At 40.6% G+C, this 13674-nt stretch overlaps 1 protein-coding gene across 6 annotated transcripts in view; it reads right to left on the reverse strand.

Annotated features, from left to right (window-relative positions):
- Positions 1–13674, reverse strand: part of LOC124552514 (lysine-specific demethylase 4C-like) — a 362897-nt gene that overhangs the window by 263331 nt on the left and 85892 nt on the right. For 5 of the 6 annotated variants that reach the window (XM_047126804.1, XM_047126805.1, XM_047126806.1 and 2 more), the window contains one exon: positions 7631–7918. The exons of the other annotated variant lie outside the window; for it this stretch is intronic. In XM_047126804.1, the coding sequence (XP_046982760.1) occupies positions 7631–7918 (288 nt within the window). The remainder of the gene's footprint in view (positions 1–7630; positions 7919–13674) is intronic. 6 annotated transcript variants of the gene reach the window in all.

Raw genomic sequence — 13674 nt, forward strand, 5'->3', positions numbered from 1 at the left:
GGGGATGGACCCTACCTGATAAATCTTTCACAATACTTGTGCTTAACGTGTGTCGTGTAGTTTTACACCCTTGGTTGTATCAGCTGTATATTTTTTGATAAAATCGCCTATCTGAGAAGATCTTTGTTATTGTCAACAGTTTTGTGTAAGGTCTTCCAGACGGAATCTACCTCATTACCTGACATGCTTGTGTATATTAATGACCTGTGCAATCAGTTCCCAACAACAACAATAGTGCTGAAGAAAAGAAACATCAAGTTGGCAAAAGTTTATGTCTAAAGTGGAAGTATTTTATCACCTGAAATTCCTACATCTCCTGCCCCCGTGCTTCATATTTAGCAAAATTTCTAGCTAAACTTTGTCTTTTGGACATCTGTGTTACATGTCAAAACAGGATCTCTCTCTTAGACTTCCAAAATTGTAAGTAAATGCATTCACTTCACATGTAGTACATAGTTCAACATGACATCGGAAAATCTGGGTTAAATACAAACAATGAAAAGAGTAAAGAGAAACAACTTAATTTATATCTTCTTAAAATTTCTTATTTAAAATGATTAAAAGTCATTTTGTACCACTATTTCCAACAACCTATAACATAATATATTACCACACCACCTCTATATAAGTGATGTCATCCACCTACAATGTCATTCCAAAATTACAAACAATTTCACAACATGGGAAAGTTCCGTCATCACCAAAACTTACCTGTGGATATACCAAATGAAGGAAACAAATCATTATACCAAAAGGAAAGTCCATTTGACAAAACCAATAAATAAATAATCTGGAGACAGAATTGCTGACTTTCAAGAGCTGAAATTAGTGCTGCCAAAAACACACACAAAAGTACATACACACTGTACAGGGTGTCCATAATGTCCTGCTATCATTTCAAAACATCATAGCTTGGAAACTGGACGGACAATTGTGGTTTGTTATAAAATGTTTTTCAGCTATCGAAGTTTACTCCTTTGTAAAGATGTGATGTGAAAATAATAATAGAGGACACGGAAGGGTGGACAGTGCAATTTCTCTGGATGGAAAGTGTGACTGCTTCAGTCATCCACAAGAGGTTAATAGCACACGTGAGGAAACAGCACCAAGTCACAGATCTATTTTTCTCTGGGTATTATAGTTCAGAGGCAGCAGGGACTGTGCTGAGAAACTCCAAAACATTGCGCATCCAGCAACTGCATGTGTACCAAACAGTGCTCAGTGTGTCGATAACTCTAAACTGGGGCTTGTGCGAATCTCGTTTCATGAACTAGAGAAGTAAACACGTGTGCGAACAGTGTATATCCAGTCACCTCACCATTGCACAGAAACAGAAGTGTGTGGAGAGATGTCAATTATATGTGCAACATTACAGTGTACAATCCGGTGCTGTTCTCTGAGTGTTCGGTCACCATCAAAAAGTCACGGTTCCTCCGAGACACTCCAGGAAAGAAACAGTAGAAGCGCACTGGGAGCCCTCGTCCCAACAACTCGTGGATGGGACTTATTGTACAGAAAAAAATGGCGACTGTGTTCTGGGATCACGAAGGGATACTATGGCAGGTTGCCTCCCTCCCAATATGAACCTCGACAGTGATAGGTACCACAGCTTACTGAACCAAATCTGTCGACACATTCAACACCGTTGGCATGGAAAATGGGACCGTGGCATTCCGATCTGACAAGATAACATGTGGCCACATGCCGATCGCCGGACCATCGCCACCGTGCCCCGACTGGGGTTTGCTAGGCTGCCACACGCTACACAGCTGCAGGATCTGGCTCCTAACAATTTTGCCCTATTCAACACAATGGAGGAGGTCATGTGTGGTAAGAAGTTCACCACCAATGATAAACTTTATGCAGATGTACATCAGTGGCACTGGGAAGACGCACCAGGTGAATTGTTTGCTATACAAATATGGAAGCTGCCAAAACGACGGTAAAAGTGCATAGACATTGGTGGGGAATGCCTGTAATATAATTTGGGTGTGTTTTCACTATATGTTTCCTGTAAACAGAAAATAAATAAATAAATAAATATAGTGCCACTAATTTTTAATGCCCCAAATAATACATGAGGGTGTATAGGCGGACGAGGAGAAAAATTCCCAGATTTTTTTCCCGGTTAAAACTACACTTTTCCCTGGTGAAAATATAATTTTTCTGTTCTAAAGTGACAGTAAACTTTTCCTCGAAACTGTAAAGCTTATCAATCCTTTGAATGCTGAAAGTTTAATACACCAACGTAGAACTTCCAGCCATTTTTAGAAAATGAACATCCCCCCATCCCCTGGGAGGGGAGAAAGGGAGGGGAAGGCACATGTTTTAGACATATCTTCGATGTGCAGCAACATGTACACTGCATATTTTTGTATTATGAAAGTATATATTTGAATTCTACCAAACACAGCACTGAAATTGATACTGTGATGCGCTTTTGTAAGCCAGTCATAGCTCACTTCACGTGAACTCACCAGCCGACGACTGCGGATCTTCAGAGCATAGGACACATGATGTATTCAACCAATAGCAACATCACTGTTCAGAAGCACGAGCAAACAAATATGAATAGTCAATGGTTTAAATTAATATACAGGGGGGAACTAATAACATATTTCAGCCTTCCATAATTATGTGAATATATTTCAATTCACTTGATAGCTCCTGGCCACAGAAATCTATTTTGTTTTCATTTGACGTGAGAGCTGTAAATGGAGAGGAAGCAGCAAAATAACTAAAAGTAAAAACTGGTCACATAGAGGCTATTCCCACCCCACTGCTACTAAGACTGCTCTGCACATGCGTGAGTCTGGCAGCTTGGGCACACCAGAAAAATGTTTCTGGATAGCATCTGGCTGCTTGTTGTTACTGCTGATACAGCTAACAGCCACACATGACTCAACTGCGCATGCGCATGAACCCGCTGACAACTGTTCAAATGAACCTAATGTGAACCGTTGTGACGTCACACTCATTGGAAGCAGTTTGTTGTTATGAAGAATTGCACAGTCTTCGTCCTAAAGCCTTTGACGCACAGTATTGTTCTGCAGTGGCGGGATACAATAATATTCTTTTGTCATAGTATTCAGTTCTTACTAGTCAAAATTACCGTATTTTCTCGAATCTAAGCCGCACCTGAGAAATGAAACTCGAAATCAAGGAAAAAAAAAAAATTTCCCGAATCTAAGCCGCACCTGAAATTTGAGACTCGAAATTCAAGGGGAAAGAAAAGTTTTAGGCCGCACCTCCAAATCTAAACAAAGGTGGTCCATTGTAATACGAGACACAATTTAGGTCGAATGAATGACGATACAGCTACAGTAGTTTGGTTCGAGTCGTAAGCTTAGTAGTTAAGCATTACCAGGTAGCCATTGCTATGCGTCAGGCACTCCGTCCGTATTTATATGGGTACCGTTCATTTTTCACGTGCTTCGTCTGGTTTGAATCGATTATTGCGTAAAAAAAAAAGAGGAATCGTCTCATTAGCAAAACATTGGCAAGAGACTGCTATTTGTTGTTACTTACACTGCTGCTTTATTTGACAATAATCAACAAGAACCAAATAATAGACTGCGTGTGATAGAAGATGTTGTGAAGGAGAATTTAGCGAAAATTTTTCTTCATTTGAAAATCTTTGCAGTCGTCTCCTTAGTACATTACATTCTGCACAGAAATTAGTCATCTTAGATTTAAAAATCTAGTCAGTTGTCGTGCTTCATTTCTGACTGTATCACCATATGGCGTAAGAATAATATGAATATAAATATGGCATGATATGTATATTCTCCCGCATTTGCTGTTGTCTCACTCTAGTTTCGTAGTTTATTAGGCAGACAGGATCTAAAGGAGATAGCAGCAAACACGAACAAATACACGGCAAAATGTTTATATTCGTGTTATTCTTATGGTGAAGAGAATACTGCATGTGATTCACAATTCATAAAAGTTCCTATTAGCAACCATCTCTTGTCGCAAGTGGGAAAAAATTCAGAACGTAAAGTTGGCCATATTGATAAACATCCCAAACAGTCTTACCAGTCAGATTTTCGTAGTACATTGAAAGGCTGCTACATTCTTAGATGAACAATACGGAATTTGTATTTACTTCGTTGGATAATGTATGAAAATGCAGTGGTGGAAACTCGGAGCAGAGAAAAAAACTCTTCTTCCACCTTAATTTATTTACTGACGCAGAGGTTTTGGCGCCAGTATTTATCTTTGTGCCTGCAAAGTATGCCTGTGTAGCACTACATATATTCAATGGCAGAAGTTAATTGTGGCGGCACCTACCAACATTTTACAGAACTTCCGCTTACTCTGCACTCGATTCTAAGCCGCAGGCAGTTTTTTGGATTACAAAAACTGGAAAAAAAGTGCGGCTTAGATTCGAGTAAATACAGTACAAAAAATTAACTGAAAACCAAAACAATTAAAAATTCTTGGAATTCTAAAAAATTCCCCGTTTTTACAAGTTTTCTCCTGGATGAAAAAAGTTCCTAGATATTCCCGGTTGTCTTGGGACGTATACACCCCGTACATATCTAGTAGGCTACACCTACAATCCATATAAAACCTTTGAACAGCTCTCACTGAGGAGGAGGTAGGCTTCATTTATGTTAAGTTTTGGTGAAAATACAGCTGTATGAAACAATCTGATGATTTGTAATAACTCTATACGCTTATGTCTAAGGTAAAGCAGTATTACAAGAACAGTTCACTTCTGCATGTGCAGTGTTTCCGAATGGTGTACAGGCTTATTCATAAATACTTCCATAGTTTCAGAAAATGACTGACAGAAAACACACTCCAATCAGCAGATAGATTATCTCTCCAAGTTTTGATTTATATTACACATCATGGTGTAGTTGCAGACTACACCACTAGGAGCCAGGCGTTTCAGAATGCAGCATATTATGGGAATGGTGTGTCTATTTTGTGTCCTCTAATTTCTGACGGTGAGTCAATTGTGACATTCCAGTGACAATGCCTTATCAAATACAAGGTAAAAGCTGCAACAGACAAAACAATCCACTGTCAGTACAACACATTCCGTGAGAGTGGCCGCTTATGTGGTGTGCGGAAAACAGACCAGCTAAGACTTTCAACAGAGAAAGTGGGATCCGGACAGGAATCATTTGCCAGGAGCCCAAAGATATGACGATACATGCAAGCAGCGAACTGTAGGTACCGCAATATTTGCGTGCAGAACTGTTCCAGATTCAGATGTTACATGCACTGGCTACTCGGGACAATGAGCTTCATTCTGACTTTGATTATGACTTGCAGCTGCTACTGGAGGAAGGTGGTTTCTCACAGAAGTTAGTTTTCAGTTACAAAAACACATTTTGTGTGTGGAAAGGTGAACTGTTATAATATGCTTGTTTGGAAATTCACCATTCATATGAAATTCTGTAACAAATTCGTGATTCACTTAAAGTTAATGGCTTTTGTGCCACGTCATCCTTCAAAGTCTACAGGCCATTTTTCTTTGCAGAGAAAACTGCGATCGCTTTTGCGCACCAGGAAATCCTATGCCAATATCACAGCAAGACAGTGGAGGCTCCATTTTGTAACACGGTGGTGCTCCACCCCATGGTCACGATTATATCAATGACTGACTGTGCCTCAGCATTGGATTACACAAGCTTCCCTTTGCAATTCTTCTCTTCTTCAGTGTTCCACACAGTTACATTACATAACTCCGTGTGATTTCTTGTTATGGGGTTATGTCAAAGTTTAGGTGTTCCTGACACCATTGCAACTTAATCTGAAATATTTGCAAGGAAGTGTAATAAACACAATCGTCGATATCGACCTCGACACATATGGCAAGAGTTCAGCGACTGAAGTTTGTCACCTCACAAATGATGTCCATACTGAACACCAACCATGTGGGTCAAGGACGTTGAAAGAATCTCTATCCACTGATGTGCATATATTTCTGTATGTCTTTTTGTTTTCACACAGTCAGCTTCTGAAAACCTGGAAGTACTTATGAATCATCATGTACACACAATGTGGTGCACCCTTTAAATCACAATATACGATAATCCTCTTTCCTTTCCATCCCCCCCCCCCCCCTCCTCCAAAAAAAAGTCACAAAACCAGATGTTCAAAGAAGATATTATCTAGGATGTTAAATATTTTGTAGATCTCAGGGTGAAATAACATACCATGTAACTGCAATAATACAGGGTGGTTATAATTAAACTTTCGCTACTTGAGAGGGCTCCAATAAAAATGAGCAATCTTACGACAATGAGATTTCGTGGAAAACATCTTTGAGGACAGGTGGCACAGAAATAACAAATAAAGCCTCGAATGAAGCACATTTTAGTTTCTACGTGAGAGGCTGCTAAGGATACTATTACACAATTGTTCGTAGCACTTTTCAAATGATGGATCGTGGAATGTTCAGCTGTGCGACACAGCTTTTGCACTGCTCGTTGATTGCACATTGCGTCCAGCATTCTCAATAATTGTGGCACAACTGGCTGTCAGCTTCTCCCGAGAGCATTCAAACTGCCGACCTTCAATCCTGCTGCAGAAAGAGCACCTCTTCATATACCGGGTGATCAAAAAGTCAGTATAAATTTGAAAACTGAATAAATCACGGAATAATGTAGATAGAACGGTACAAATTGACACACATGCTTGGAATGACATGGGGTTTTATTAGAACCAAAAAAACACAAACGTTCAAAAAATGTCCAACAGATGGCGCTTCATCTGATCAGAATAGCAATAATTGGCATAACAAAGTAAGACAAAGCAAAGATGATGTTCTTTACAGGAAATGCTCAATATGTCCACAATCATTCCTCAACAATAACTGTAGTCGAGGAATAATGTTGTGAACAGCACTGTAAAGCATGTCCGGAGTTACGGTGAGGCATTGGCGTCGGATGTTGTCTTTCAGCATCCCTAGAGATGTCGGTCGATCACAATACACTTGCGACTTCAGGTAACCCCAAAGCCAATAATCACACGGACTGACGTCTGGGGACCTGGGAGGCCAAGCATGACGAAAGTGGCGGCTGAGCACACGATCACCACCAAACGATGCGCGCAAGATATCTTTCACGCATTTAGCAATATGAGGGGTTTTTTTTTTTTTTCCCTAATAAAACCCCATGTCATTCGAAGCATGTGCGTCAATTTTTACCTCTCTATCTACACTATTCCGTGGTTTATTAAGTTTTCAAATTTATACCGACTTTTTGATCACCCGGTACTGCACTATTGCAGTTGTTGTGATAAAACAGCTTTGCAAGTAAAGCCCTGTCCATCTTGTCCAGACCCCTGTGCAACTGCAGTGCACCCCTATGCTCTCGTTTCGACCTTACATCGTCCTACCAATAATGGTACCTGGCGGCAAGTTGTGAGACTAATATTACTAGCGACGCAAATCCTGCAGCGCACAGTCTGAACGTCATTTCTATAAAGTTGAGCACCCGTACAGTAAATAGTTTCGCCGTCTACATCGGCTCGAGTAGCAAAAGTTTTATTATAACCACCCTGTGTGACGATGTGGGACGTTAAACACTATTTAGAGCTCGGTGTAAAACAACACAGTTAGCCTCTCGCCAGTGCCACACAGTACGTAAGTGCAATAATATGTCATTACTTTTTTGGCGTCAGCAGGCTGCTTTGCGACGTCGATCTTTGGCAGAATGAACTCCCCCAGCAACTTTACCACCTTCTGGCTGGGCGGCCCTGTGTGTACGTGTGTGGCAGCGTGCCAGCCGAGTTTCTGTTGCTGCTGCTGTGGCTGTGGCTGCCGAGCGGTTGCAGCAAAGTGGGAGAGCGAACCGGCCTGCCGGCTCGCAGAGGAGCTGTCCTCCGTTTGGCCCAGAGGGCGGATTTCACCAGTCTCCACATTGCACATGAACATGTTGTTCTTGCCAATATTTACCTGTTTGGTCAAAATTGCAGTGTTAAGTCAGTGTGAACACAATACCTAAACTAGAAATCTATGTACCACAATGGATATCATGTCTGTTACACTAACTTGGGTCCCACTAATATACAGGTGAATCACAACTCCACAGAAAACTTTTCAGAGATAGATGCTGTAGGATGGGCTAAAACAAGGAAAAATGTGTAGTAAACATGGGCTGCAAAATGCATACCTTAAGATCAATGAGCATTTATTCATCTTTGCTACTGTGTAGTGGATCTCTTCTACTGAACAAGTGCCCAACAGCCCTTAAGGTATGCATTTTAAAGCCAACATTTACTAGACATTTTTCTCTTCTTTTTGTCCATACTACAACCTCTGAAAGTATGTTAGCGGAGTTCTGGTTCACCCTGTGAACAGGATGAATGTAAGTGTGGAACCATCTTCTGAAACAAAAACAGGATAGTAAAAACAGAAATTTGAAGTCAAGTAGTACGAGATGGTAAAATCTGTGAGGCTATGTTACTAACTGGGCCACCATTTTGAAAGCTGCCATCTTGAGTGCAACACATTTTTTTCAAATGGAAAGGGTATGATGTGGCACACAAAACAGATAGAGAATAACATTAAATAAACAGTGATGATGATGTGTTGGTGTAGGTGCACTACAACAAGGTCTTTGGTGTGCACTACAATAAAGTCTATAGCGCCTGTATTAAAATTTTATGAGAAGTATGTGGATAAACGTTGCAGAATAATAAAACTTTAAAAATAAAAAATACTTAAAATCACATTGTATACCCTTTTAGAGATATCCAATTTACTCAAGATTTATTGTTGCAACAGTGCTTATGAGTACATGAAATGCTTACATTTACAGAACAATAGCACAAGCGGTTCCACGGTACCAGTTACTGACCCAAGCTGAAACACCCATGTTAGTATGTGCACAGGTGGCAATGCAGGTGCTGACCCTACCATCCACTCGATCATACAGATGGTGAATAAATCCTGGGAGACATGGTGTCACACCTGCTGGCCAGGTTCTGTAAGAGTTGGTTGACAAGTCACACGAGTCACTTCTCACCCATCATACCCCTCAATTGGGGACAGACCCAGAGATTATGCTGGCTGCCAGGGAAGTTGCTGCACATCTTGCAGAGAATGTGGAGTTTCATGGGCATGTGTGGGAAAGCATTATCCTTCTGGAACAATACATCATACAAGAACAGCAAAAAAACGAGTCCAACAACATTCTGCACATATCGAGCACCGGCAAGTGCCCATACAGCTCACGTTTACCAGTGGTAAACGTGAGCTGTAGCTGGTCACAAACCACACAAAGGCCTGGGATGGTGCCAGTGTGTGTGTGATGAATGTACTCTATGAGACAGTGCTCAAACGGCCGTCACTTGCGTGCAAGCAGAATAGGCTTTCCTTGCTGAAGACTGTGACGCACCATTCCATCTTCCAAGTTTTCCTCTGAGGGCAGCATACGAGCTGTGCAGGTCGATGGTGTGGCTCGAGTGGAAGACTGGCTAGGGGCTTGCATGCCTGCAGTTCTACTGCTATTAACGGCTTTTGCAACAGTGTGTGTTTGACATGTCTGGGCTCAAAAGCCATCTTATCCGTGCTGTGACAGCTGAACAATCTGCCACTGATACCCTTACAATATGACGATCCTGGTAGATGTCTGTGCTGTGTGGACATCCAGATCATCATCTGCAGGTAAGCCAATGTTCACGTGACCATTGATACCAGCATCGTTGCACAACTGGCGCAGCACGTCCAACGTGCGTGACAATTCTTTGAATGCCACTCTGAAGGCCGGCGACAATTTGACCCGTTTCAAACTTGTTCAGTTGGCTGTAGGAATTATGAATGTGTGTCTGTAATATGGTTACCTGCTTGCTTCACATTTTTGCACCACACTGAGCCTTATGGCTGAGTATTCCCTCATTAAAGGGTAGACGCAGATGGCCCTCTGGTAGCTATGTCACTATGTTATCTGTTGGGGGATAACTTTTTGAAGCTATTATCAGTACATCTACTAGTCCCATGAACAAAGAGAGAAAGAGAGAGAGAGAGAGAGAGAGAGAGAGAGAGAGAGAGAGAGAGAGAAGCATCCCTGTTAGAACAGAGGATTTCAAATGAAGCCATCCATACCAACAGTGGAATGGTTAAATTTCTAAAAGTTTTGGGAACCTGGCTTTTGAACATAAATAGAGAACTGGACAATTGAAAACAGCTACAAACAAAGCAAAATCAGACAGTTTAGTGGTATCTTTCAGTATGGGTCTGAAGTCCTGTACTCTGTGCATCTTGCAGCAAACTGAGATCAGCTATATGTCAATAATGAGAATTTTGGTACACGTGTTAGTTAAAGTCTACGAGGAATGAATGATGCAGATAACCGTAATCTTACAACGCTCCAGGATACCCACTGAACATATCCTGTAGCCTTTGTGTGTTATCTTCAGCATGTGTCTTGTTAGAACATGTGACGTAAGTGCAGAATTAATAAACCTAAGCTCAAAAGAAAGGCACTGTAATTTTTTCCAATGTAAATTTCTGCCTGTAAGTTATGTCACATGACCCCCTTGTCATTTGAAAACAACGAATTGTATACAAACTTTTCAGTTCAATAAACTTTACCAACAGCCGTACACTTTAAGATATTTTATTTCGAAAGCAACCAGTTTCGGCAATTCATTTTGCCATCTTCAACCCCATGCACTTTTTTCAAATCAGCAAGCTTATCGTATGGCACCATAAAACTGGGTATCGTGAATCCCAATCGTCGTGCACCTGGTTCATATGATAGCATGATAGCAACTCAAAGTTGCTGTCAAGTTTTCATATGAACCAGCTGAACAATGATTGGGATTCATGATAACCAGTTTTATGGCACTACACGATAAGCTGATTGATTTGGACGAAGCGTATGGGGCCTGAAAATGGCTAAATTAATTGCCAAACTGATTACTTTTGAAATAAAATAAAATATCTTAAACTGTACGGCTGTTGGTGAAGTTTATTGAACTGGAAAGTACATACCAGCCGATGTCACCTGGCCATAATGGACTAACAGAGATTGTATAAAAGGTGGTAGCTGCCAAAATGGTGGCCCCTTTCCCCCTCACGGTCCCCCCCTCCCCCCATCTGATACTAATAGACTTTAAAATTCTGTATATTCACCTCCTTTTGGTTTAGAAGAGTGTTTCCACACTTTCGGACCATCCTGTACATTAATGGACTTCCTGAGGACAAGTTCCCCCGATAGGCAACAGACAAAGTGAAAAAAGAACAGGAAGGGCCATGTGGTGGGATTGGGGAATCTTAAGTAGGATGACAATATTGCACAACTGGTACCTGGATAATTCAGTGAAGTATAAGAAAGGAGACTGTACCAAAGACTAAATTCAAGTATACAATTTGATACCTTGTAATAGTACTATACATCTCTGTGAAGCCACGTCCACACTGATGTTTGTAACACATTTCAAACAATGATTCTGGCAACTACATCTGACCCTTGTTTGCAACATGCTGCAAACCCATTTCAAAAGGTGGAAATAGCTGTCCGAGCAGTGATGGTCCAGATTAAAGGAAACATTTCCTGCCAGCATTACTGCATCTTACCACTGCACAGCACTAGTGTCTGTATATGTTTCGGTCATATGCATATATGCGTTTGCTTGTATTGTTCGCCGATACTGAAATGCAGTGGACGAAGCCACATGTTTGGAATTGCTGTTACTTTATATGAGGCAGACGAATGCCTATGGAATGTCACAAGTTCCAGTAACTAGAATGTAAATTAAAACAGGACTCTTTGGAAAGAACAGCTACTGTATTCAATACCAGCAGTTGCTGCATCAGGATGCAGGTTTGGTCGCAAATTATTCAGTAGCTCCACATATTTAGGTGTTATGTCATATATGGCTCGCTATGATATGTGAAATAAAAATGCGAGGCTTTGACTTTAATTTCATTAAGAGAGAGAGAGAGAGAGAGAGAGAGAGAGAGAGAGAGAGAGAGAGCGCAATTCTTCAGTTTACTGGAACTGCTTTCTTTAACTGTGTGTTTTTGAAATACATGGTTCTATAGTATTTATCAGAATTTTGAATCTGAGGATACATTCTAGTAAAGCTACAGAAAGCTTCATCTACAACAACTCTCAACAAACCATTGAAGTGCATGGCAAATGGTACATCCAATTGTACCAGTTCTTGAGGGTTTTTTCCTATTCCATGCTCTTGTGGAATGCGGGAAGAGTGATTGCTTAAACACCTCTACACACGCAGTAATCAGTCTAATCTCAATGGTGCGATCCCAAGTTTTCTGCTGAGTCACCAATTCCATTTATGCACAATATTTCGACAAGTGACCCAGCCATCTTCTTCAGATGCTGGGCATTTTGCACAAATGAAAACAGCTCAGAAGAACACTCCGAACACCACCATTAATCAATCAACACCAGATCACAAGTTTAATCTTGTTTTCACAATCCCTGCAGGCGAGATACATAGGAGGTTTCAGTATAGTACTAGATTTATCACTTAGTTGGTTCCAGAAATTCTAAGCTCGCTTTCATGGAACAGTTTGCATATCTCTTCTAACATTTTGACAGTTCACTTCTTTGTGTTTTCTTCCACAGTCAGTCTACGTTACATTGCAGTCCAAGAATGAGAGCTAATCTCTCTCTCTACATGTGTTTAATTTTTTTTTGAGGATTAACAGTGCAGTGCCACGTATCAATATACTTTCCTCGACACCAGACAGAGCAGCAATTGGTCCAGACACACTAATGAGAAAGATGCAGACAATGCAAGCACACTGCAAGAAATGTTTCCTTCCAATGTGCACGGATACCTTTAACGAGAAAAGATGTTTCAAACTTGTTAAAAACAGTGCAATAAACAAGTTTGCAACAAAAACATGTTTCCAGTCCCAGCATGGACATGGCTTGAGATTTGAAGAGAGAGAGAGAGAGAGAGAGAGAGAGAGAGAGAGAGAACTTAAAATCTTAGAAGAAACCTGAACCGAAGAAAGAGAAAAATTAAAAAAATTAAAAGAGCAGGAATTTGGGTGATTTGGGTGAATAAGGAATCAAGCACACAATTACATGTTGCACAAACAGTGTTAGAAACAGATGAGACTGGGAATAGAGATGACAGGAGAGCAAAATAGGGAAACTGTTTACAACTTCATGCATCTTTTGGAATGTTTGTTATTATTTCAGTGAGCCCTACGGTCATTGGCATATGTTTGTATACACAGTATATACAGTTTATCCCTGCTTTATTTCCTTTTCTTTACTGATTCTCCATTTTCTCATTTTAATAAAAAAAAGTAATTTTGTACTTACACTGAACTCCATTACCCAAACTGTTAATGTTGTTTAGTGTCGTAAAAGTATAACAAAAAGGAGGAATCATGCAGAAAAACAAAGATAGGATGACGACAAGAGTTGACAACAGAAAAAATGCACACAAATATGTTAGTGTTTTGTGAAGTCATCAGGCAGTGTGAGATAAAGGGGCTCTCTTGTAGCTACCAAACATGGGCGGCTAAACTGTGTTTATTTGATACTTAAGTGTCTTTCAGCACTGCATATTATTGACCATTCCAGGTAACAGTGGTTACATTCCTTACGTATTCTAACTGCAGGCTGAATGTCCCAATCAAGACAAAACCAGTGGTTGTCTTAACAGTAGAATGCCACACCTGTGAGATTCACATCCTGAAAGCTTCACAGTAATTGCAGG

Source organism: Schistocerca americana, chromosome 10, assembly GCF_021461395.2.
Source record: "Schistocerca americana isolate TAMUIC-IGC-003095 chromosome 10, iqSchAmer2.1, whole genome shotgun sequence".
Lineage (NCBI taxonomy): Eukaryota > Metazoa > Arthropoda > Insecta > Orthoptera > Acrididae > Schistocerca > Schistocerca americana.